The 20,188-nt window shown below is 47.0% G+C and overlaps 1 protein-coding gene across 1 annotated transcript; it reads left to right on the forward strand.

Moving 5' to 3' along the window:
* The first annotated feature begins 3,667 nt into the window (after positions 1–3,667).
* RASL11A (RAS like family 11 member A) lies at positions 3,668–5,218 on the forward strand. Its single transcript, XM_038139519.1, has 4 exons — positions 3,668–3,891; positions 3,995–4,051; positions 4,125–4,204; positions 4,321–5,218. The coding sequence occupies exons 1-4, from the start codon at positions 3,771–3,773 to the stop codon at positions 4,771–4,773; spliced, it is 711 nt and encodes a 236-aa protein (XP_037995447.1). The 5' UTR covers positions 3,668–3,770; the 3' UTR covers positions 4,774–5,218.
* The last annotated feature ends 14,970 nt before the right edge of the window (positions 5,219–20,188 follow it).

A 20,188-nucleotide genomic window follows, 5' to 3' on the forward strand; every position in this document is an offset into this window, starting at 1 on the left:
CAGAAGGTGCAGCAGGCTGTGTAGGTGGAATGACTTTGGAAGTGCCTGGGAGGAGCTTGCCCCTTAGCAGGCTGCTCCATGACTGTAGCTGTATTCTGACACCAGATGTGTTGGACAGGGAGTGCCCCACTGTATCCTGAAGCCCTCACTGTTGCACTGTATGCACTTGGCTTTTATGGTCAAGGGGCTTTTCTTGGTGCAGTAAGATTTGTGTGTTTTATCAACCTCTTTGGCTTGTCAGTTTCCACAACCATTTAAAAGTGCCTTACAAGATAAGCATCATTTTCCACTGGGCTTTGTAGGAATTAAGTGGGAGGCTATTGGATGCAAACTGGTGATGGCATTTTAAATTTGCTTCTCATGCATGCATGTCTAAGCTATTTTGGTTCTGTGTTTGGTTAGTGCTCGTTTGTCAAAATCACGGCGGATTAGCTGTAGCAGCATGATGAAAGATGAATATCATGAGTGGGGCATAGCTCTAAACTTTTGAACTTATTTTCAACAAATTGGAATAGTAAGACTGGACAGCATTACACTGGTCTTGTTTAAGAGCTGTGCTCCCAGAGACACTGCATTGCAACACTTTTCAATTTATTTAGAAAAAATGTTTAAGGTCACTGCCGACGGTAGTTGGTTGTGAATGCATATTTGGAAGCCCTGTGTGGGCTGGGAAGAGAGGTTGGGAAGGCTTTCTTGGTCAGGATTCCCAGAAATGACTGAAAATGAATCTGGGTTTGTACAGGAAGAAAATAACCTTGTTTGTTTTTAATGTTTGGAAACCAGACAAATAAACTGAGGTGTAGCCTGTTTGTTGCACTCAGTGAAGTGGGGGTTTTCCACACTCATCTGAAGTTTCACAGCCCAGACACTTAACAGATCTTGGTACCTGATCTCGGCTGCTGAAGTTTGCTTCCTGTGTGTTTGGCTGCCCTGTTTTTGCACAATCCTGACGAAAGAGGGAGATCTGTGAATTGGGAAAAGCTGAAGAACTGCCTGTCGGGACATCTCCAGTCCTGAGCTGAAACATGAAGCATTTTCCTTGCAGGGTTTGGAGTCATCAGTTTTGACTTTCCCTGGAAGGGTTTCACACACTGAACCTATAAGCTGAAACCAGTTCTCTGCAGTCCTGTTCTGAGGCTCCTTTACAGCCACAAACCTTTACCCCTGCCTAAAGCCCTGGCAAAATCACCTGTTGTCTCCTAGAGAAGCAACAAGGAAGCTGCCTTCTGAGCTGTCGACTTCATCTTTTTTAGCCTGTTGGCAACACCAGGATTTGATGTTTCCTGAGCACTGTGTAGACAGTGTCAGACAGGGAGGGTCAGTGAAAAGGCCAGGACTGGGAAGGGGGAGGAGGAACCATTGTCGGTACAGAGACTGCATGAGGTAGGAACATTGCTCCCACCAGCAGCACCCATACAACTTAGGAACACAGAAAAATAAAAAAAAAAGAAGCTCCAGATGTTCTCAGGATGTCCTCCATGCCACTATCACAGGAACCAGCCACCTACACTCCCCCCAAAGTACTGCTGGTGAATGTTGCCAGAGCTTGGAACGGGGAGATGTGTCAGGCAGCAGTGTGGCATACCTGGCACTGAGCAGTGTTGCTGAGGCAAAGGGGATAGTGGCATTGGCCATCCACAGAGGGTGGGTGAAAATGTACAGCCTGGCACTTCCGAACAGGGCCTGCCGGGCAGAGAAAGGCCCCTTGGAATGGCCTGGAGGCCCACACATCCCAGGGGTGTGGTTGTGATATTTTATGAAAATCCCTTTGCTAGGATTTTCTTCTCCTGAGAAGCTCAGAGGGCCTCAGCTTCAAGTGTAAACAATTTGTTATCTGCTGCTGTAGAATGCAGCAGGTGCTTCCTCGATTGGTCGATGTAGGATATTTCTACTTGGTGGCCAATTGAGGAGGCAGCAGCTCTTGGACTCTAGGAGTCACAGAACTTTGTTATTCATTCCTTTCTATTCCTGTCTCACCTTCAGATGATTCTTTTCTCTCTATTCTTTGTAGTATAGTTATAGTGTGGTCTTTTTTAATATAATATATATCATAATATAATAAACCAGCCTTCTAAAATGGAGTCAAGATCTCTCCTTCGCTTCACCAAGTCCTGACTGCCCTGAAGACCCACAGCAATACAGGGGTGCTTAGTCTGCAGCATGGGGACAGCTAATCTAGGCCCCCACTGCTTCAATTTACTGAGCTGCTCCTGTTGCACCTGGGTAGGTGCTGATGGAGACATAACCCATGACACCCTGGACATTAATTCCTTCACAGGATGTCCTGCCTGGGCTTAGGGCATGTTATCTCTGCTTGACCAGCCCTGTTTGCCCTTTGGGGGTGCTCCCAGCAGCAGGTAAGGCAGCTCGAGTTGTACAGCAGAAAGAAGAGGCAGCTCCTCAAGTCTGAGAAGGACGGTTGTTCAAGACTGCTTTCACAGATCAGCGCCAGGGAATCTTCTGCCTGGAACGGACTTGTTTCAGTAGCATTATTTCAGAGGCATGCTGAATGTACTCTGATAGCTCTTTTGTAAAGTGTATAAAAATAGCTGCTGCTGGCTCTGTGAGTGAGGCCAAAGACAAGCAATCCTCTGACAATAGGAGCAGGTGACAATAGCAGGAACCTCTGGAAACCAAAAGCTTTTAGTGATACAAGAGAAATCTTTCCCAAAAGAAAAGAGCTTGCTGGCATGATGGGGAGTAAAGTAAAAACTTTAGGGGCAGTAGCTTTTGGAAGTGAAAAGAAACCCATAGAGGTTCTTACATGCTAGAGTAGCACAAATAATCGACAGTGCTTCTTCCACCATGCTTTTCTGCAGGTACTACTTTAACTGATGTTAATAAGTATGGTCTTGACTCAGCTGCCTGTGTGTGAGCATCCAGGGTCAGTTGGGCTGTCTAAGCATCTGCATCCAGGGCCTAGCAGCAGCTCTCATGGTGGCTCCATCCCCCTGTGCCATTCGAGTACCATCCACTGTCCTCCTCCGTGCTGTATCCTGCTGGCATGTGCTATCTCCCTGATAAAAATTAAAGCCACCTCTGAACGGATTATTTATCTTTCAAGCACTTACACAGTTGCAAGGCAGCGCAGAGCAGAAGCAGGAGCCAGGGCAATCTGCAGAAACATCTGCACAGCTGCTTGCAGGTCTGAGGCTCATTTAAGGGCAGCCCGTGGTGGAGCACCATTCTAATCCAAAACTTTTCTACTTCAAAAACCCAAAGGGCCCAGTCAAGAGCACTTAGGTTTCAGGGCTGGCTGTTGTTTGATCCACAAGCTGGGTTTTCAACACTGGCTGTAGAGGGATATGTTCGAGTGTAGAAACAAAATAGTCCGAGGTAAAATAATAATTTCCTTTCTTTCAAGACTGGAGTCCCTCACTGCTGGGAGGGTGGAGCATTTGCCCGTCTTCCTCGGGCGGGGGAGGATGCCCAGCAAGACGCTTGCCCCTACCACGGGACGCAGGTTGCACGGCCTGCCCGGGCTGTCTGCCAGACCCCTGGTGCCTGTGCCCGCCGGGACCACCCCACGCCCTGGGAGCGGGGAGGGTGGGAGAAAGAGGAAGCAGTACAACCCGGCTGCGCAAGTGGGGCGGAGAGGGCAGGCCGGCCGCGGGGCGGTGCGGCGGGGGCGGTGCAGCGGCAGCGGGGCGGCCCCACGGGCGGCGCCGCCGCCGGAGCCTTTAAAAGCCGCCGGGGCCGCCCGCTCCGGGAGCTGCCGGCCGAGCCGAGCGGAGCCGTGCGAGCCCTCCGGCCGCCGAGCCGCCTCTCCCATGCGCCTGCCGAGCATGTCCCAGCCCTTCCTGCTGGCGCCCATCGCCGAGTGCCCCCCGGGGCCGCCCGGCGCCCAGGTCCGCCTGGCCGTGCTGGGTGCCCGCGGCGTCGGCAAGAGCGGTGAGTGCGGGGCTGCCCGTCCTCTTCCCCTGCCCGTCCTCTTCCCCTGCCCGCCCGTCCGTCCGTCCGTCCGTCCCGCCTAACGCGGCGCTCTGTGTTTCAGCCATGATCGTGCGGTTCCTGACCAAGCGCTTCATCGGCGACTACGAGCCCAACACAGGTGAGGCGGGGCGCGGCGGGGCCGGGCGCGGCGGGGCCCCGCGTCCGGCGGCTCACGGCTCTCTGCTCCGCAGGCAACCTCTACTCCCGGCTGGTCCATCTGGACGGGGACCACGTTGCCGTACAGATCCAAGACACACCGGGATGCATTCAGGTACGGAGATGTTTTGGATCAATCTGTTCTCCTTTGGACCCGTTTGATGGTGCTGTGCTACGGTCTTTACACTTTCGTGACCCAATGCCAAATCTGTGCTCTCTGTTGTACCGCAGGTGCAGGAAGACTGCGTGCAGGTGCTGGACTCTCTGTCCAGGTGTGTGAAGTGGGCAGAGGGCTTCCTGCTGGTCTACTCCATCACAGACTACAGCAGCTACCAGTCAGTCCAGCCCCTCTACCAGCACATACGCAAGGTGCACCCCGATGCCAGGACTCCCATCATTATTGTGGGGAACAAAGCCGACCTCCTCCACGCCAGGCAAGTACAGGCAAAAGAGGGACTACAGCTGGCAGATGAACTGGGCAGCCTGTTCTTGGAAATCTCCACCAGTGAGGACTCCCAAGGTGTCTGTGATGTCTTCCAGTATCTTTGCAAGGAGGTCAGCAAACTACAGCATGCCGGCAGCACGGACAGGAGGCGGTCATCCATCATCCCTCGGCCCAAATCTCCCAACATGCAAGACCTAAAGAGACGTTTCAAACAAGCTTTATCTTCCAAAGTCAAGTAAACCTCCCAATGACATCCTCTGGGACTCAATAGAATTTATTTTTGTAAACTAGTTAATAAAAATCTTTATTTTTGTACTAATGCCAGCAGTGTAGAAGTAAGTATGTCAAAGCTTGCAATTTCCTTGCTGTTCTCTCATTTGACTGGTTGGGTTATTTTTAAAGGAAAAAAAAAAAGAAAAAAAGCTGCATAGCAACTAAATAAAGGTAGTTGGAAAGGGGACTTTTGCCAGGAGGCTTTGATTCCATTTCTTTTTTTGGGGGGACTGGGATTTTCTGTATTAAGCTACTCATATGATTTTCTCTGGAGGCTTCAATTTCCTGTTTGTAAAATGGGAGTGTTAAGGATGTAAATCATTACCTGCCTTTATACAATGCTTGGAAAGCCCTTAGTGGAAAACTTTGTAGGAGATAAAAAAAAGCTCTATTAAACATGAAAATATAAAAGTGTCTGTAAGAATTCTGGTTATAACAGAACTGCTTCCTCCCTCAAAGCTGCTGTTTTGCTTGCAGCTGTAATAGCCTGAATGCTGTTAGGCTGTTGGGAATGAGCTCCAATTTCTGATGTGTCTTAAGAGATCCATTCTACAGAATTAATCATTTGAGCCCCAAGCATTTGACAGGAGAGTTGAGTTTCTCCTACAGAATGCTGTGGAACAAAGTGCTGAGCAATCCACAGCAGAGGAGTGTGTGGGTTGGCTGTTGCTTTCTCTGGAGATGTATGATAGGAAGGACTGATGCGTGGGACTTTTTCCTTGGACAGAAAATAGCTACATTTAAAAGGAATCACACCTTTATCTTCACCAGAGTAATTTTGTAGCTATTGGAAACAGGTCAGACTTTACTCTTACTTCACATAAATTCTAAACCACACTGGAATGGGTTTTGTTAACTGTTTGCTGGATGTCTGAGCATGGAATGTAGGTTTTGCCCTTCCACTATACCTCTGAACTATGTCTGTAAGAAATAAAACTACTCCATGCTGAGTAGAAAGTGTGGAAGTGGATTAATCTATACAGGGGAAACTTGCTGTCCTCACTCAAGTGCATCTCCACTAAGGTTTTATTTTATAAAATATCATAGATAAGTCAAAAGACCACTTCCTTCTTTCCTTGTGTTAGGAAAGGCAGGTAGGTGCTGTGCCGTGCAGTTAGTGGGCAGTCCCTGTCTGATCCCCGGGCCTTGAAGCTTCCTGGGCCACCTTCACTCTTTATCTGCATCTGAGTCTTTCTCATGGTGATAATTGAGGGAAGGGGGAGCAAGTTAAAGACAGTGCTCTGTGCAGAAGCACAAGAAGGCTGTGTGAGCCCTGGGCAGGGGTGTGGGGTGCCAGCAGCACTGTTCCCCACCCAGGGCTATGTGCACATCTTCAGCCCAGGCGTGTCACCTGTATATCTCCTCCCTGAAGGCCCTGTGCTGCCCTGCCAAAGGGCACAGGAGGGCTGATACCCAGACCTGCAGGAACAGACTGAAGCTGGGTCCGAAACTCTTGGAGCTAATTCATGTCAAAAGCATGGTGACAGCCTGGACAAACCAAATACTGCTTAAACATATTAATACAATACTTAACACATGTTAAATATTTCTTCACTGTGAGAGTTGCTCTGCCAGGCCCAGGACTCTGGAGGGAGGGGAGCTGGATGATGGCGTTGATGAGAAGGAGCATGTCCCTGGCAGACTTGAAGTCATCACACAGACCATCTGTCCATGGGCAAATTTGAAGAGGAATTGAAAAGTCACAAGTGGGATATTTGTGGAACATTTCACCATCTTGAAACCAGGTTAACAAATTGTTTCCAAGAGAAAATACCACTCTGGTAGAGTTTCAGTTGTTTTTTAACCTGCAGCTTTTGGCTTTGGAAATGATTTCCTACTCAACAATCCAGTACAGAGTTCCACCAAGCAAGTTGCTAAAGATATTCAGTGCACACATGGTATGAAATATGCTAAAGGGGCAGGTAATGTTATTGGACAAGTCTGCATCTCACCATGGTCCTCAACGGCCAGGTGAAAAATCACATTAGGCACTGACTTAGGTGCCTCCTACTGCCCCTGGCAAAGCAGGAGCGTGGGTCCCCACTCTGGTACAGGGGGAGAGTTTGTGTAGGAGCCGGAGGCACTCGAGGGGCAGGGATGGGCAGGAGCAGGGGGATAAATGCAGTCACTTTCCCCATCTCTCTCTCATGGGAAAAAGCTAGAGATGGCTCTTGCTATATAGGCACCCATGCTCGGGTCAAAGGTGCAAAACATCCCATCTCCACCCTGTGCTTCTCATGCTGCTGGGCTGCTTCAGCCCCATGTCAGGAGTAGGATGATCCCCTCAGGGATGCAATGGGGAATCTGGATGATTAGAGTGTGTCGATGGCAGGCAGGGATGGCTGCTCTGATACGCCTTCAACTTAAGGCAGCTGCTGCTTTGGCCTATTCTGGGTAACACTTTTGGGTAGAGGTACATAAAGTAGGCATTTATGCTGTTTGTCTGAACTTCCCCTGGCTGGCACAGATCTACTCTCACCCAGAAGTTTTCAACCCTGAGCTGACAGGTAAAGCACAGGAAGAACCTGCTGGCTCCCAGCACATTTTAACCCAGCATTTTCTTCAATCTTGAGTGAGCAAAGAGGAGGCACACCACAGCAGGGAGAGCAAAGCATCTCACAAGTACTAGAAGAGCAGCTCCAAAGCCTTGTTTCTTGTGGGCCACGGCCACTTGTGCCTTCCCTACTGGATACTTGCCATCCCCAGTCTCTAAGCCCTTCACAGGGGGGGCAGGGTGGCTTCAGGAGGGTAAGTGGTGCATAGCCTGGCCTTTTCTCCTTGATCAGAGGAAAATATGCATCTGCCTCTTTCCTCCCACCACCTCCGCTACGAAACAGAATCACAGCAATTTTCCCTGACAAGATGGATGAGTGGGTTTTCAGAAGCAGGGATGTGTGCAGCATCACACACTATTATGGCTGCTACTACATCAGCATCTCCCCCCTGTTGGACTATTTTGTCTACTTATCTCCAAGCTCTGAAATCATCCTGTAATGCTTTAAGGCTTCATGAATTTTAAAACAGCAGCTGCCATCAACCTGTTCTGTGCACTTCAACTCAGGAGCTGCACATCCCTAGACAAAGATAGGGGTGTTTTCTTCAAAAAGCTTTATGGATGTCCCCTTTATTTTCTGCCCCACTCGAGCACCTCGACCCAGGCTGCTTCCTCACTGTCTCTTGATTGGGGCTTGCCTCTTAGCACAGGAAATGGTCAATGCTGCAGGTTCATGCTGTTTTCTGTGGTTGGTTTGTAGGAAGGATTGTGGACAAGGCAGACTGTGAACAAGGGCTGTGTTCACACCATGGGCAAGAGTTGGGTTCAAGCTGCAGACAGGGAGCAAAAGTGATTGAGAAGGTTGGATGGATGGATGGATGGATGGATGGATGGATGGATGGATGGATGGATGGAAACAAATCTGCATCCCATTCACGGGTCTCCTGTAAAATGATTTTATTCCTGTGGGACTTCATTAGCTTTTGGTGAATGGAAGGTCTGAATAGATTCCGAATAAAGTCCTTTAGGCAAAGGTGACCTTTTATGGTGGTTGCACTTGGCACACGACCACTGGTGATTCACATCAGTATGGCAGCAAGATCTCTTCAGTTTCTCCTGAAGTGAGGATCCAAAGTCTGTTGTCCTTCTAGGAGCAATATCTTTGAGGGTGATGCTGTTGTTGGGTCGCTGCACTAAACTGTAGGCAACACTCCAAAGAGTTGTGCCCCTGAGGTACCTTCAGTGACATCCCTGAAAGCCTTGTTATGAGTAGAGCATGGCTCACAAAACAGCAGCTCAGATTGGATCTGGGGTAATGAATGACAATTCAGATTTCCCTATTGATTCTCAGGCTTGCTCTTCCACCAGTCTCCTCATTTTGATTATCTAAAAAGAAGGAGAAAGCAAAGACTTTTTATTGAAAATGGTTTTGAGGGAATAGGTTCATGAAATTTTCTTGCTGCATTCAATGTTTGATGCTTTTGACTGAAAGAATAATAAATGTATATTGTGACTTGTTATGCCAGCGTATACTGTGGAGCATAATCAGCTATATACTATCTTCCCACACTACCAAAAGAAAAATTAGGATATAGAGATTGAGCTTTCATTTCAGTGCCCTGTGCTACTTGATTTACAACTGAAAAGCTACATTGTGAATTTTGCATAATGATTACAGAGCTTCACAGATGTCATAGCTGCTGTTTTGAAAAATGTGCTTGGTTGTTTGCTATCCACATTTTTCCTTTGTGACAGAAAACAACCAGCCCTAGGAGCAATCCTCACCAGGGACTCTCACAGTGTGAGCTGCTCTGTAGAGGTGGCTGCTTCAGCCCCATGCTCTGCCCTTTGGGTTTCGCTGGGCAAGTGTTTGGGCAGAGGCACCCAAGTACCCAAGCTTGTGGGGTCATGGTTCAGCAACTCTATTTTGCTCTTGACCTGTGCACAATATTTCCATTAAAATGTATCTGTCTGGGAAATTGCGCAAGCTTATTTGTCAGCCTGCATTACTGGGAAGCAGTAATTAATTCTTAAAGCTGGAATATTTCTCTTCTAAGGTATTTGCCTCTTTCTGCATTACTAAAAACATCCTCTTCTCAGGTTTCAAATGGTCCTTGTAAACATTTCCTAGTAATTTTATCCCTTGGGATGGTTAAGCCAATATCAACAAATATTGTTTCTGGGAGTGGCTCGGAGCAGAGGGGACTACACTCTCCCCTAGCTGAGGCAGTGAGGTGAACTACAGACTCTGGTCCTGCATCTGGTATGTGCTTCCACTGCTGCAAACAAGTCCCCGAGCCAGAAAAGTAATGTGCCTGTTGTTTGGGGCTCAGAGCCTGAACCCTTCCATGAGCCTTTAAGAGCTTGGTGGTTTGATCTGAACCATGCTCAGCAAGCAGACCTCCCAGTGCTATAATTTCTTTTTGGTATTAAAAGTCCAAACGTCTCTTTTAACCCTGGAAGACAGATCTGGCAGAAGCCTGAGGAGAGCAGAGAACATGAAGAAACCATAGCGACAGCAGTGTGGTATTGGCAACCCCTCAGGATCTGAAGCAGATAAGGAGATGTTGCCTTCCTGTAAGAAAACAGCAGGCAATAAATATGGATGTGATTAGGCTGATTTGGTTGAAAATTCATTGGTTGCACTCAGATGCTGAGAAAGAAAAGGCTGGCTGTCACCCCAGTGTACCCAGGGCCAGCGAGGAGGGCAGCTGCTCCCCAGCACCCAGGGAGTTTACCCTGGGTCCTGCTTGTGGCTGGGGAGACTGCCCTCAGCTCTACTGAGACTCCTCAGCAGCTTCTGAGTAAAGCATGCACCAGAGCCCACGGAAAGGGGATATGCCTGAGACAGATAATTTTGCTCCTCCACAGGGGGAAACCACCCTGCACCTTGGTCTGCGCTCCCCAGCAATGAGGAGATAAGTCCAGAGTGCAGACTTACAGTATTTTTTTATTCTTCACCATCTTTGAGCCTCTGAACTGAGCTGGGGAAGAGCTGGCCTGGGCTTTAGACATGAAGTAACCACTCTGTCAGTACAGAGGAGCATTTGGGGATTTTATATTAAAATTACGATTTTTTTACCCTTTCTCTTACACCTCATGTCTCAGACAGCATGTAGAGGCTAAACCAAAGAGTTCTGCTTGGGTTTATTGCATTCTTCAAGGTGCCCAGTATCCCACTCAAGTGGCAATGTCCCTGCAGATTAAAGGTACTTAAACACAGCATTAGTTAAGAGGGAATTTTTACATCTGCCCAAGTGCTGCTCACATATGGCCAATTAAAAAGCCTCCTAATGGGCTGGTTTGTGGCTGTTGCACAACAAGGCTTTGGCTGTTATTACCATGTGCAGATGAGCTACAGCACCTGCTCTGTGCTAGGGGCTCCCTGTCCCTCAGCCACACAGCAGGGGGAAAGATGCTGTGTTATTATAAGGCCTTGGAAAAGCACTGGTGCTTCTGCAGTGAACTCAGTCAGGTGCAGGTGGGCTCCATTTCCTTCAAACAGGTACCAGTAAGTGGTTTGCTATTAAAAGATGTTTATAAAATGTCATATCTGGATGCTCATGCTTTTTCAGCACACAGCAAATGGATGCAGATGGAGTGTGACTTCTGGTGACCCGTCAGTATTTAAACAGGAAGATGCAAACATAAGGGTTAGCCTGAGTCTCATGTGCCTCTCTCATGCCAATGATCCTGCTGTAGAAGAGCCTATCTACAATTAAATGTTATAGGCAGGAGGCAGAGGTCTGTGCTAATTCAGGCTCTTACCTTGGAGATAAAATATGCATCTGGTTGTTGAGGTGACTCCTAATTTTAGCTCTGGTGTTGAATAATGGAATAGCATTAATAGTCTGATGTAAATCTGTCCATATTCCTTATGCAAAATTACCATCTCGCTAGTGAAACAGGCTTCTTTGATTTTGCCTGGATGCTGAAGAACAGTGCACAATAAATATGCATTCAATTAGCTAAATGTGAGTGAACAAAGATGTATTGCCTAATATAGCTGCAATTCCAAGTACTGATGCATCAAATGCAATGAATTGTTTTCCCAGGCTTTTGATTGTTTCAGGGATTTCTGATCAAGCTTGCTTAGAAGGCATTATAATCTGTTTGTCTGTGTTAATGAGACCTTCAAATAGGAAGCTAGTAAAATAAAAGAAAGACATTAAGCAGAACTGAGTTATTTTAACCAGGGCAGTGAGCTGTCTTGCTGGCTGCATTGTCCTCTTGCATAGTGAAGGAAAAACACAGGAGAAAACTGGGAATTTCAGGGGTCCACCCTCATGTGGACAGAGCAGAGGAGAGGTAAGGAGATGTCCGCTCTGCTTCCAGCCACACCACCCAGGCTGAGTGCTGTATGATGGGAACTGGCAATTATAAAAGCTTGCTTACCTGGAGGCAACACTATGGGCTCCTCCCACTGCTCGTGCCCTTCCTGATCTTCAGCATCCTCCCAGCAGGGAGCTGAGCTGGCAAACACTGGGGAAGTTCCTCCTGGCAACTGCCTGAAAGTCTCTACGGTTGTGCCTATGCTTCCATCTCAAAGAGAGCTGGACATTGAATCCCAGTCCCAATATCCAGTGGACTGGTCCCTACCCGCTCTGCTTAAAGCTGATTGCCCCTAGATTAGAATGGTCTACATGAAATAATATTCAGTCTTGGGACTCTTCTGGGCCCTCTAGGATACTCAGGTCCTTAATGGTATTTTTTACTTTTTTTTTTCTTTCCCCCTGCTGTTCAAAATACCCCAAATTATTTGAAAGCTGTGTTTGAGCCTATAAGAGTGGTACTTTTAGCATGCAAAACAGGCTTTGTGTTTTCTTGCATGAGGCTCACAGAGGCATTTTAGAGTGCAATGCTCAAAAAGGTCCTGTTAAAAGCTGTGTGGCAGGACCTAGCACCACCCCATCCATGCTGTCTTTTGGGAGACAACTTGCGGGAATGAGCTGTTCCCAGGGCCGTGTTTGGAGGGAGCTGGCTGATGCCACCCACAAAAGAGATAGGCAGTGTCAGCTGGAGTAGGTGGACAGAATTCCACCACAGGGGTCCACTCAGTGACCCTCCTTCAGGCCCCTGAAGACACAAACCTGTTCACCTCAGTGAATATCAGGATTTTTTTCTATAGCTTGCCACTACTGTAGAGAGTTTGGTTCCATTATCTTTATCATTCCCCTTCATGCAGATTCAGGCTGATTTGAGACCTCTCCTAAGCCACCTCTTTGCCAGACTACCAAAATCCATGTCCCTCAGCATCTCTTTGTGGCTCATGTGCTCTAGGCCACTGACCACCCTGTGGAGTTTCTCCAGTTTCTCAATGAACTACTGAACTGTTGTCCCTAAATGGGACAACACTTCTGGGGCAGATTTACAAGCACTGAGTAGAAAGGGAGCAATAACTACCCTCCAACTGTGCTGAAGTCTCACAGCAAAGCCCAGGTCCTTCCCTGCATGGCTGTTGTGTAGGCAGAAGGATGGCATCCTATGCCAAAGCAAAGGGTTTGCACTGCTCTTGTTAAACTCCATGGGATTTCTATTGTCACACATCCCAAGTTTCTCAAGGTCCCTCTGGACTGCCTCTGCCAGCTCTGCCAAATGAAGATGACTGTCATTACTTCTAATCTATTACCATCTGTACATGTGCTGAAAGTGCCCTCTGTGTCATCAGCCTGGTGACTGATGAAAATATTGAACAATATCAACTCCTGTGTCATTCCCTGGGGTCCTCTGTTCATTACTGGCTGCCAGATGGCCCATCACAACATTGATTATTATTCTTTGACCTAATGGTCCAGCTAATTTTTGGTCCAGCTAATTTTCAATCCATCTAACAATTTGTTCATCCAATTCATGTTTGCTCAGGTTTTGAATGAAAATGCTGCAGGAGGATTTCCAGCTGTCAGAGTTTTTCTGATCACTGGGAGTTTCTGATAATGGACAGCAGCCTTGAGGTCACATCAGCACCTTCAGGTGAATCCCACCTGCTCACCTGAATCCCAATACTTACAGCTTCTCAAGGCAGACCTTCATCTGTTCCTCCTCTATTGGTTGTTCTCCTTCTTGTCAAATCATGCTGGATATGCAAAGTATGGGAGTAAGCTGTGCCAATGAAATGTATGCAAAAAAAAAAGCATTAAATGCTTTGGTCTTTTTGCTTATCATCTTGTCAGTGGCTTGGCTCACACATTTGTTGATTGACTCACAATTTCTCCACATCTGGTTTTGCTGCTAAGACACGTGTGGCATCCATCCTTCACGTTTCTTCTTGTGCCATGCAGTCTAAGCTCCAGCCAAACTTTGTCCTTTGTGATTTCATCCCAGAGTGAATGATCAATGCTTACCAGCTCCTTTCGGTTGCCTGCCCATGCTTCTAGCTGTTGTTATCACTGGTATGCATGGTTAGCACTGGTATCGCATGTCAGTTAATTGAGAAGACTCTTGCTCAGACAAAATGCTGCAGAAGGGGATGGTTTGCTCCTAAGCTATCATTTTCATACTCCCTGGGCCACTGTTACTCTTCTCGGATCTCCCAGGCCTTCAGCTGGATTTGGGTGTCAGGTCACAAGTGTTCCCCCTTGGCATCCCACCTCCAGACTGCAATTCCCCATCTGTTTGCATCCCACCTCCAGACTGCAATTCCCCATCTGTTTGGGTCCATGGCACCAGCTCAGCTGTCACCTAACTTCTGAAAAGCACAGGCTTAGTGCTGAGGAGCCCTCCTGCCTTCAGGCATTTCAACAGTTCAGTTCTATCTCCGTGGGGCTTGTCTTGTCTCCATGTCAGCTGTAGAGAAGACAGCAAATAATGGATATAAGCTGCAGCACAGGGATTTAGGCCAGAAATTTGAACATAATTTTTAAGAGTCTGGGCAGTTAGGTCTGGAAAAGGAGCACATCAATCCCATACAGTCTTATCCTTCAGAATTTTTTAAGAAGAAAGAGGAAGGCAGTGGTGTTAGGTACTCCTGCACTGGGTCTGGAAAAGCTGGATGAATTCCTAAGCCCTGCTCAGCCCCTGTTTTCGGTTATCTCTTCAATGTACCATCTTGCTTTTTTCAGCCGTGAGTCTCTGCCCATTTCAGCTCCTTTCTCCACATGACCAGGCCCTCAAGGACTCTCTCTGACCCTCCCATTTTCTGGCCCAGAAAAATGCATTTAATTCCTTCACTATCAGGAGCTCCATCTCTTCATGGTCTGAAAAACTGGAGCCATGCTAGTGGGTGCCTGTGAGCACACAAGCTCCTTGGGGAAAGGGGCTGTTATCCTCCCCTGGAGAACGGGGCTGAAGGCTGCCCACCCACCCATCAGCTCCTTCCTGGAGGACCCAGGGAAATGCAGGGAATGTGTAGGGCTTCTGATCTTGAAAGGGAGCTGGAAATATAAACCAAAACAAGTCTCCCTGCTGCGTGGCTCTCTGCCACCAGCACTGGGAATACTGCTGGTTGAGATGGAACTGGAAACGCCCCCTTGGCCTGTTGGAGCAGCTCCCATCTAGCAGGGAGCCCATGCTCTCAAGCAAGACCATCAGCAGTGGCTTGAACACTGTCAGGGAGCATTTTAGATTACTTAATTTAGAGAATCACTCAGCAAATACCAGCAGAAATCTGGTATAATTGTCATGATTTCCACTCTCAGCAGTAACTCCCTTTTGTCCTCCCCATGTCTAAAAGCAACATAGCTGCACCCTGTGGCCCTGTGGTCAGGACACTTTCTCCATCTCCAGCTCAGCAGCATGCCATGGAAAGGTTGCACCACCTCATCAGTCACTATCTTTTGTGGAATGCAAGGCTCACTGGAGAGGAAAGCCTTGGTGCTCAGGGTGCAGCTTTGCTCCCCAGGGGAGGCTCCAAGGGCTACCACCCCTGCAAGGGCAGGAGCTGCTCCTGCTGTGCTGCCCACCCTTGTCTTCACCAAAAACTTCAGTCAAACCTGGGCTGAAGCTGTTCACATCAGCATGTGCATTTCCAGAAAAAAAAAAACCAGTGGCATCTAATTACATCCACTCTTCCCCAGCCCTCCTGCAGGTCAGGTTTACCCAATGGGAGCCACAGTTAAGGAAATTCACAGCCATCCCAAGTCACAAATCTCTGCTCCAGTTAGCTAACACAAGATGTTACAAAAGCAAAACCACCCCCAAACTTCTGCATTACCTAATGAAATCAGCCTATTCCTTGATGAGCTTGTGCAATGTGCAGTTTCAGAGCTTTCCAAAAGTGGTTTATAAAAATTTTAACACATGGATCAGTTCACTGCTCTGTTTTAGCTCCCAGTGAACACTCCGAATTTGCTGCAAAACTGCAAGCAAGGTGGGATGTAGTTCTGGGATGGTGTTTTGCACACTGTTAAAGGTGGGAATAAGGAAGATGATGTCTGTTTTGGAGGGCAAGTATTGTACATGCAACAGTGTGCATTCAAGCAGTACAGCACAACTGCTATAATAGTTTATACTGTTTAAACAACATTTAAAATGGAGAAGCCTTAGAAAACCTCTTGAAGACTGTCCACACCAATTTTAGTCCTAAGGACACTTTGTGGAATCAAAGGCCATAATGAAAGTTTTCCCAAATCAAATGGGAACTTGGAAGACTTTTATATCTTACATTTTTTTCTATTTCTTATGTTCCTTTTCTTCTCCTGAAAAACTCTATATAATCTATCCACAAGCAGGCAGTCTGAGAGAAGATTTTATTACTAACAACTACAGACAGCTTCTTCTGTCTGAGAAATAAAGATAGATTCATGTAGTCTTTGCTGCTGCTCTCAAGAAAATGTCAGTTTCCTCACCAGAAAGCAAAGGCAGGCTAGATTTCTTATCAATTTTTCTAAATTATTTCTAATGTTATAAATTTTTGCTTTTACAGCACAAGTCCTGTGGTGTGACTTTTACTTTAAAACCCTTGTCTCCTGGAGACAAATCTCTCCTGTCATTCAATGCAAATTTCTGACCTTCACACACAAAAAGAAAAGTGATGGGCTATGATATAATGTGACCCAAAGGTTCAGAAAATTAGAGAACATCCTGAGCTCCAATGCTTATCTTTTAAATTGTATGATTTTGAAATCGATCTGCTAATGTGGAGACAGAATTAGGAAAGTTAAAGGGTGGTTTGTGGTGATTTTTTTCCCTTCTCCAGCTTTTCTGTACTTTAAGAAAATGGTGATGCAATCCATTGGAGTGAGCTGAGGAAAGTGATATCAGCCAAAATCATTGAGTCATGGAAACCTGGGTGCTGCAGCTCTTGAGAGTTCCAGACAGGGGTTGGTGTGCTTTGGGAAAGGAAATGCTGGTTACTGTACATCATCTGCTTGCTCTGCTGTTGCCCTCTTCCTCCAGGATTGAGGAAATTTGATTGATTCATCCCTTATACTTGTTGGAAATGTTGCTCACTGGGAACTTTGACAACTTTGTTTTATCTCCCTGGGCCTGTGCTTGAAGGCTTGAGCAAGTTGCTACTATCAACAGCTCTAATTTGAACCAGGCCCTTGTTACAATCCATCAGGAGGGGGCAGAGGGTTAAGCTCAGCTAGGAGAGCCAAAGCAGACAGCTGAGGGAGGAAGAGAGCGGGAAGCAGAAGACTTGTGTGCACCAAACCTTAGCTAGGGGCTGCTGCCTGGGGCAGATTCCACCAAGGAGGAGCTACTGACACACCCAACCCGACCCAGTGAAATCAGCCTCTAGAGAGGGTGGGATGTGGGCATTAGTCCTATTTCCTGAAATAAGCTGAATAAGTGCTTATAGGCATCAGTGATATGTGAACAACCATGGGAGGCTCTTACTCCAGGCCTGGTAGGATCCATCTCCACCAGAAGTTTATAATGCTCAGAAAAGTCTTCCTGAGTCTTATTTCCCTCTGTTCACAGGTAAACACTGAGCCCAGGAACTTCAGTGCATCTGAGCAAGAGCTTCTGCTGTGGCAGGGAGTACCCTTGGCTGTGTGGTGGCCCAGTGTGGGGATCTTGCTGTCTGTCCCCAACCTCACAGAGACCAGCATGAGACAGCTCAAGCTGAGCACAAAAGAAAGAGCACAAAAGAAACTTACAGGGCCTTTTGTAAGTACTGTTTTTTTTTTTTTCCTGTTTTCTAGCGTATAATAAATATATAGTCTCATTTTGTTAGCATTTACTGGTATAGTGTGTATTATGCGGTGTTAAACCTCTGCTGAGTTCTGTGCATGTAATATTTTCTGCTGATCAAGCAGAGGCACTGGCTCCAGGCCTGCTGGGGACAATCCCTGGTCCTCTGGGGTGGGGTGCAGAACCACACAGCCTGTACTCCCTGCCCGTCCCTGTCCCCATCCCCATCCCCATCCCCATCCCCATCCCCATCCCCATCCCCATCCCCATCCCCATCCCCATCCCCATCCCCATCCCCATCCCCGTCCCTGCACCCCTTGCTGGGGTGCTGCCTCTCCTTCCTGGCCTTGTTTTTGCCAAGAGACAGGACATCACCTCTCCAGCCCTGTCCTCCCAAAAGTACCAAATTTGAGCTATTGGGGTGGTGGTTTTTGCTGCATAGGTTGATGTGGATGTTTTTTCCCTGCAGAAGGAGATGAATGGAGGAGCTGGTGGGTTAGCACATAATTGGATCTGTCTCTGCTGCAGCAGCCTGAATGGGTGATGGATGGTTCAGCCAGGTAGAAAGGAGGTGCTGTCATCCCCTGCTAACAGACCTCTCATGCTCTTTCAGAGGGAAGGGGCCTTACCAGGGCATCCTCCAGGAGCCTTCTGGAAGAGAGAAGCATTTTGTGTGTATCCACAGGGACATCCTCTACACCTGCCCAGCTAGGACACAAAGGCTTGGAAAGTACCAGGTTTGCTCAAGCTTTTGTGCTCTTCTCCACACACTTCCCAGTACAGTCTTGAGTGCTGGCCAAGATTTATTTCTTCCTTCAGAAACCTCATTTGCGTTAGGCAATCTCAAACATCATGTCTCAAACTCCTGTGTGCTTGACCTGTCCTCAGAGCCACATCTGATATGCTTGGGTTTCTGCAATTTGCTCTCCAGAAATTTCTGCTGGTCAGATGAAGAGAGAATCTAATTTGCTGGTTTAACTTCTCTCAGATTACTCTGAAGACACCAGTCAAGTTGAAGCTGGCTTGTGGCTTTTAAGAAAAGTGCCAGATGATTCCTGCCGTGTGGCTGGTGATGCTTGGCTGGGGCAGAGAAGATGGGAGAGAGAATGAGATAAACCAGAACAAAATGTCGTGGGCTATTTTGCTTCCTTATAGAGCCAAACCCTCCATACCCTCCAGCTTAATTTCCTGGCTTACCTGCTCCCCACAAACGACCTGCAAGGACATCATGTTTGATGAGTGGCATTACAAGAAGCCGTTTCAGTTCTCAAGCTCCCCTTTGTTATCCTCTGCTCCCAAGAGTTATGACGATATGACCACAGATATAAGTGGACATCAGTTCCTGGCATTCTCCACCCCATGTGGTCTGTTCTTACATAAGAGTCGGGGAAGATGCTTGACAAAAATATTTTCAACTTAAACCAATGAAACAGAGTCTTGATGACATCAGTTGCTGAGCAGCTGCCGATAAAGAGCTTGGGGTTTTCCCCCCCACAAAATGGAGTTACACATTCTTCCTACCAGACCCAAGTAAACTCAACGCCAATGCTAACCTCATTACTGGGGGAGATGAGGGTGCTTGGGGCACAGAATCAGCACCAGAATGGCTGTGCCTGGTTCTGCATCCTGCCTGCTTGGCAGTGTCAGCAGTAACCCAGCTGGTGTGCTGATACATCCCCACGCTGCAGGAGGATTTGGCTTCTTTCCTTCCTCGGAAGAAGTGCAAGCAACTGGTTTAGCTGGGCTGTTGAATCTACTTCAGTCTGCTTCTGCTTACAAAGCAAAACTCTCAAACTTCCACACAATCCATAGGAAGAATATACAAATACTATAAAATATATAAATCAGAGGAACAGGCCAAGAGGTGCTGTGAAGGTACTTTTCACAGCTTTTACCTGTTGAAATCCTGATGCTCCTAAGCAGATGCTTTGACTTTCTAATATCCAGGCAGCTTTGGAATTTGAGCTGCTAAAATCAGAACGAAGAACTTTCTGAAACAGTAGTGAATTGCTTTGTTTGCCCTGGATTTCTCAGTGCTCCCACTGCTTTATTGAGCAGTCTGCCAGTGAGCTGTGATGCCAAACCTCTCTGGGTGCCATGCCTTTAGCCCCCAAAACCTCTGATACACTTTGCAGAGAGATGTTCTGATGGTGTTGCATCATTCCTGAAAATTGTAGGTTTTTCTGTAATAAGAACAGAATTATATCTTAGGATATGAAACTTTACTGCTTCTAAAGGGGGCTTGAGAGGTAAGGCATTATTTTACTGGTTGTGGTATCTGATCTTCATAAAGCAGGGAAAGTTGTACTGGAAGCAAGAGCCACTGTGAAGATCTAAGTGCTAAAAGGAAGGTTTTATTGCAAGTGCATTCCTACGTCTTCTGTAAAGATTTTTATTTCTAGAAACATAGAAATATTTTGGCTTGTGCTTAGTGTGGTAGCTCATTTTTAAAATTATTTTCAGATTATTCCCCCATACAGTCTGATAGCTGTGCCTTGTCTTCTTGCAGTCATTGGCTAAATGCATCATGAGCATCTCTGTTGTGTAGAAGTGAACTGAAAACCAGGGTTTGACACAAGGAGAATGTCAAAGCATGGATACAGAAGTCAATTTCTTTAGTTTCATTTTGTTGGGAGTGAAAACTGCCTTTATTTTTCGGGAACAGCAAAGTGGTAGTGTTTCTTTTATGACAGTACTAATAATAAAACTTCACTGATTATATTTAAGAATGAGATTCGAGGAAAAAACCCATTTCAGTAAAAAATTGTTTTTATGCTACTGCTTATTTAACAAAAGCTTGCTGAGTCACATGC

Source organism: Motacilla alba, chromosome 1, assembly GCF_015832195.1.
Source record: "Motacilla alba alba isolate MOTALB_02 chromosome 1, Motacilla_alba_V1.0_pri, whole genome shotgun sequence".
NCBI lineage: Eukaryota > Metazoa > Chordata > Aves > Passeriformes > Motacillidae > Motacilla > Motacilla alba.

Coding starts and splice junctions, on each gene's coding strand:
- RASL11A (XM_038139519.1), top strand. CDS start 3,771: ATGCGCCTGCCGAGCATGTCCCAGCCCTTCCTGCTGGCGCCCATCGCC. Junction 3,892..3,994: donor CCGCGGCGTCGGCAAGAGCG/GTGAGTGCGGGG, acceptor TCTGTGTTTCAG/CCATGATCGTGCGGTTCCTG. Junction 4,205..4,320: donor ACACACCGGGATGCATTCAG/GTACGGAGATGT, acceptor GTTGTACCGCAG/GTGCAGGAAGACTGCGTGCA.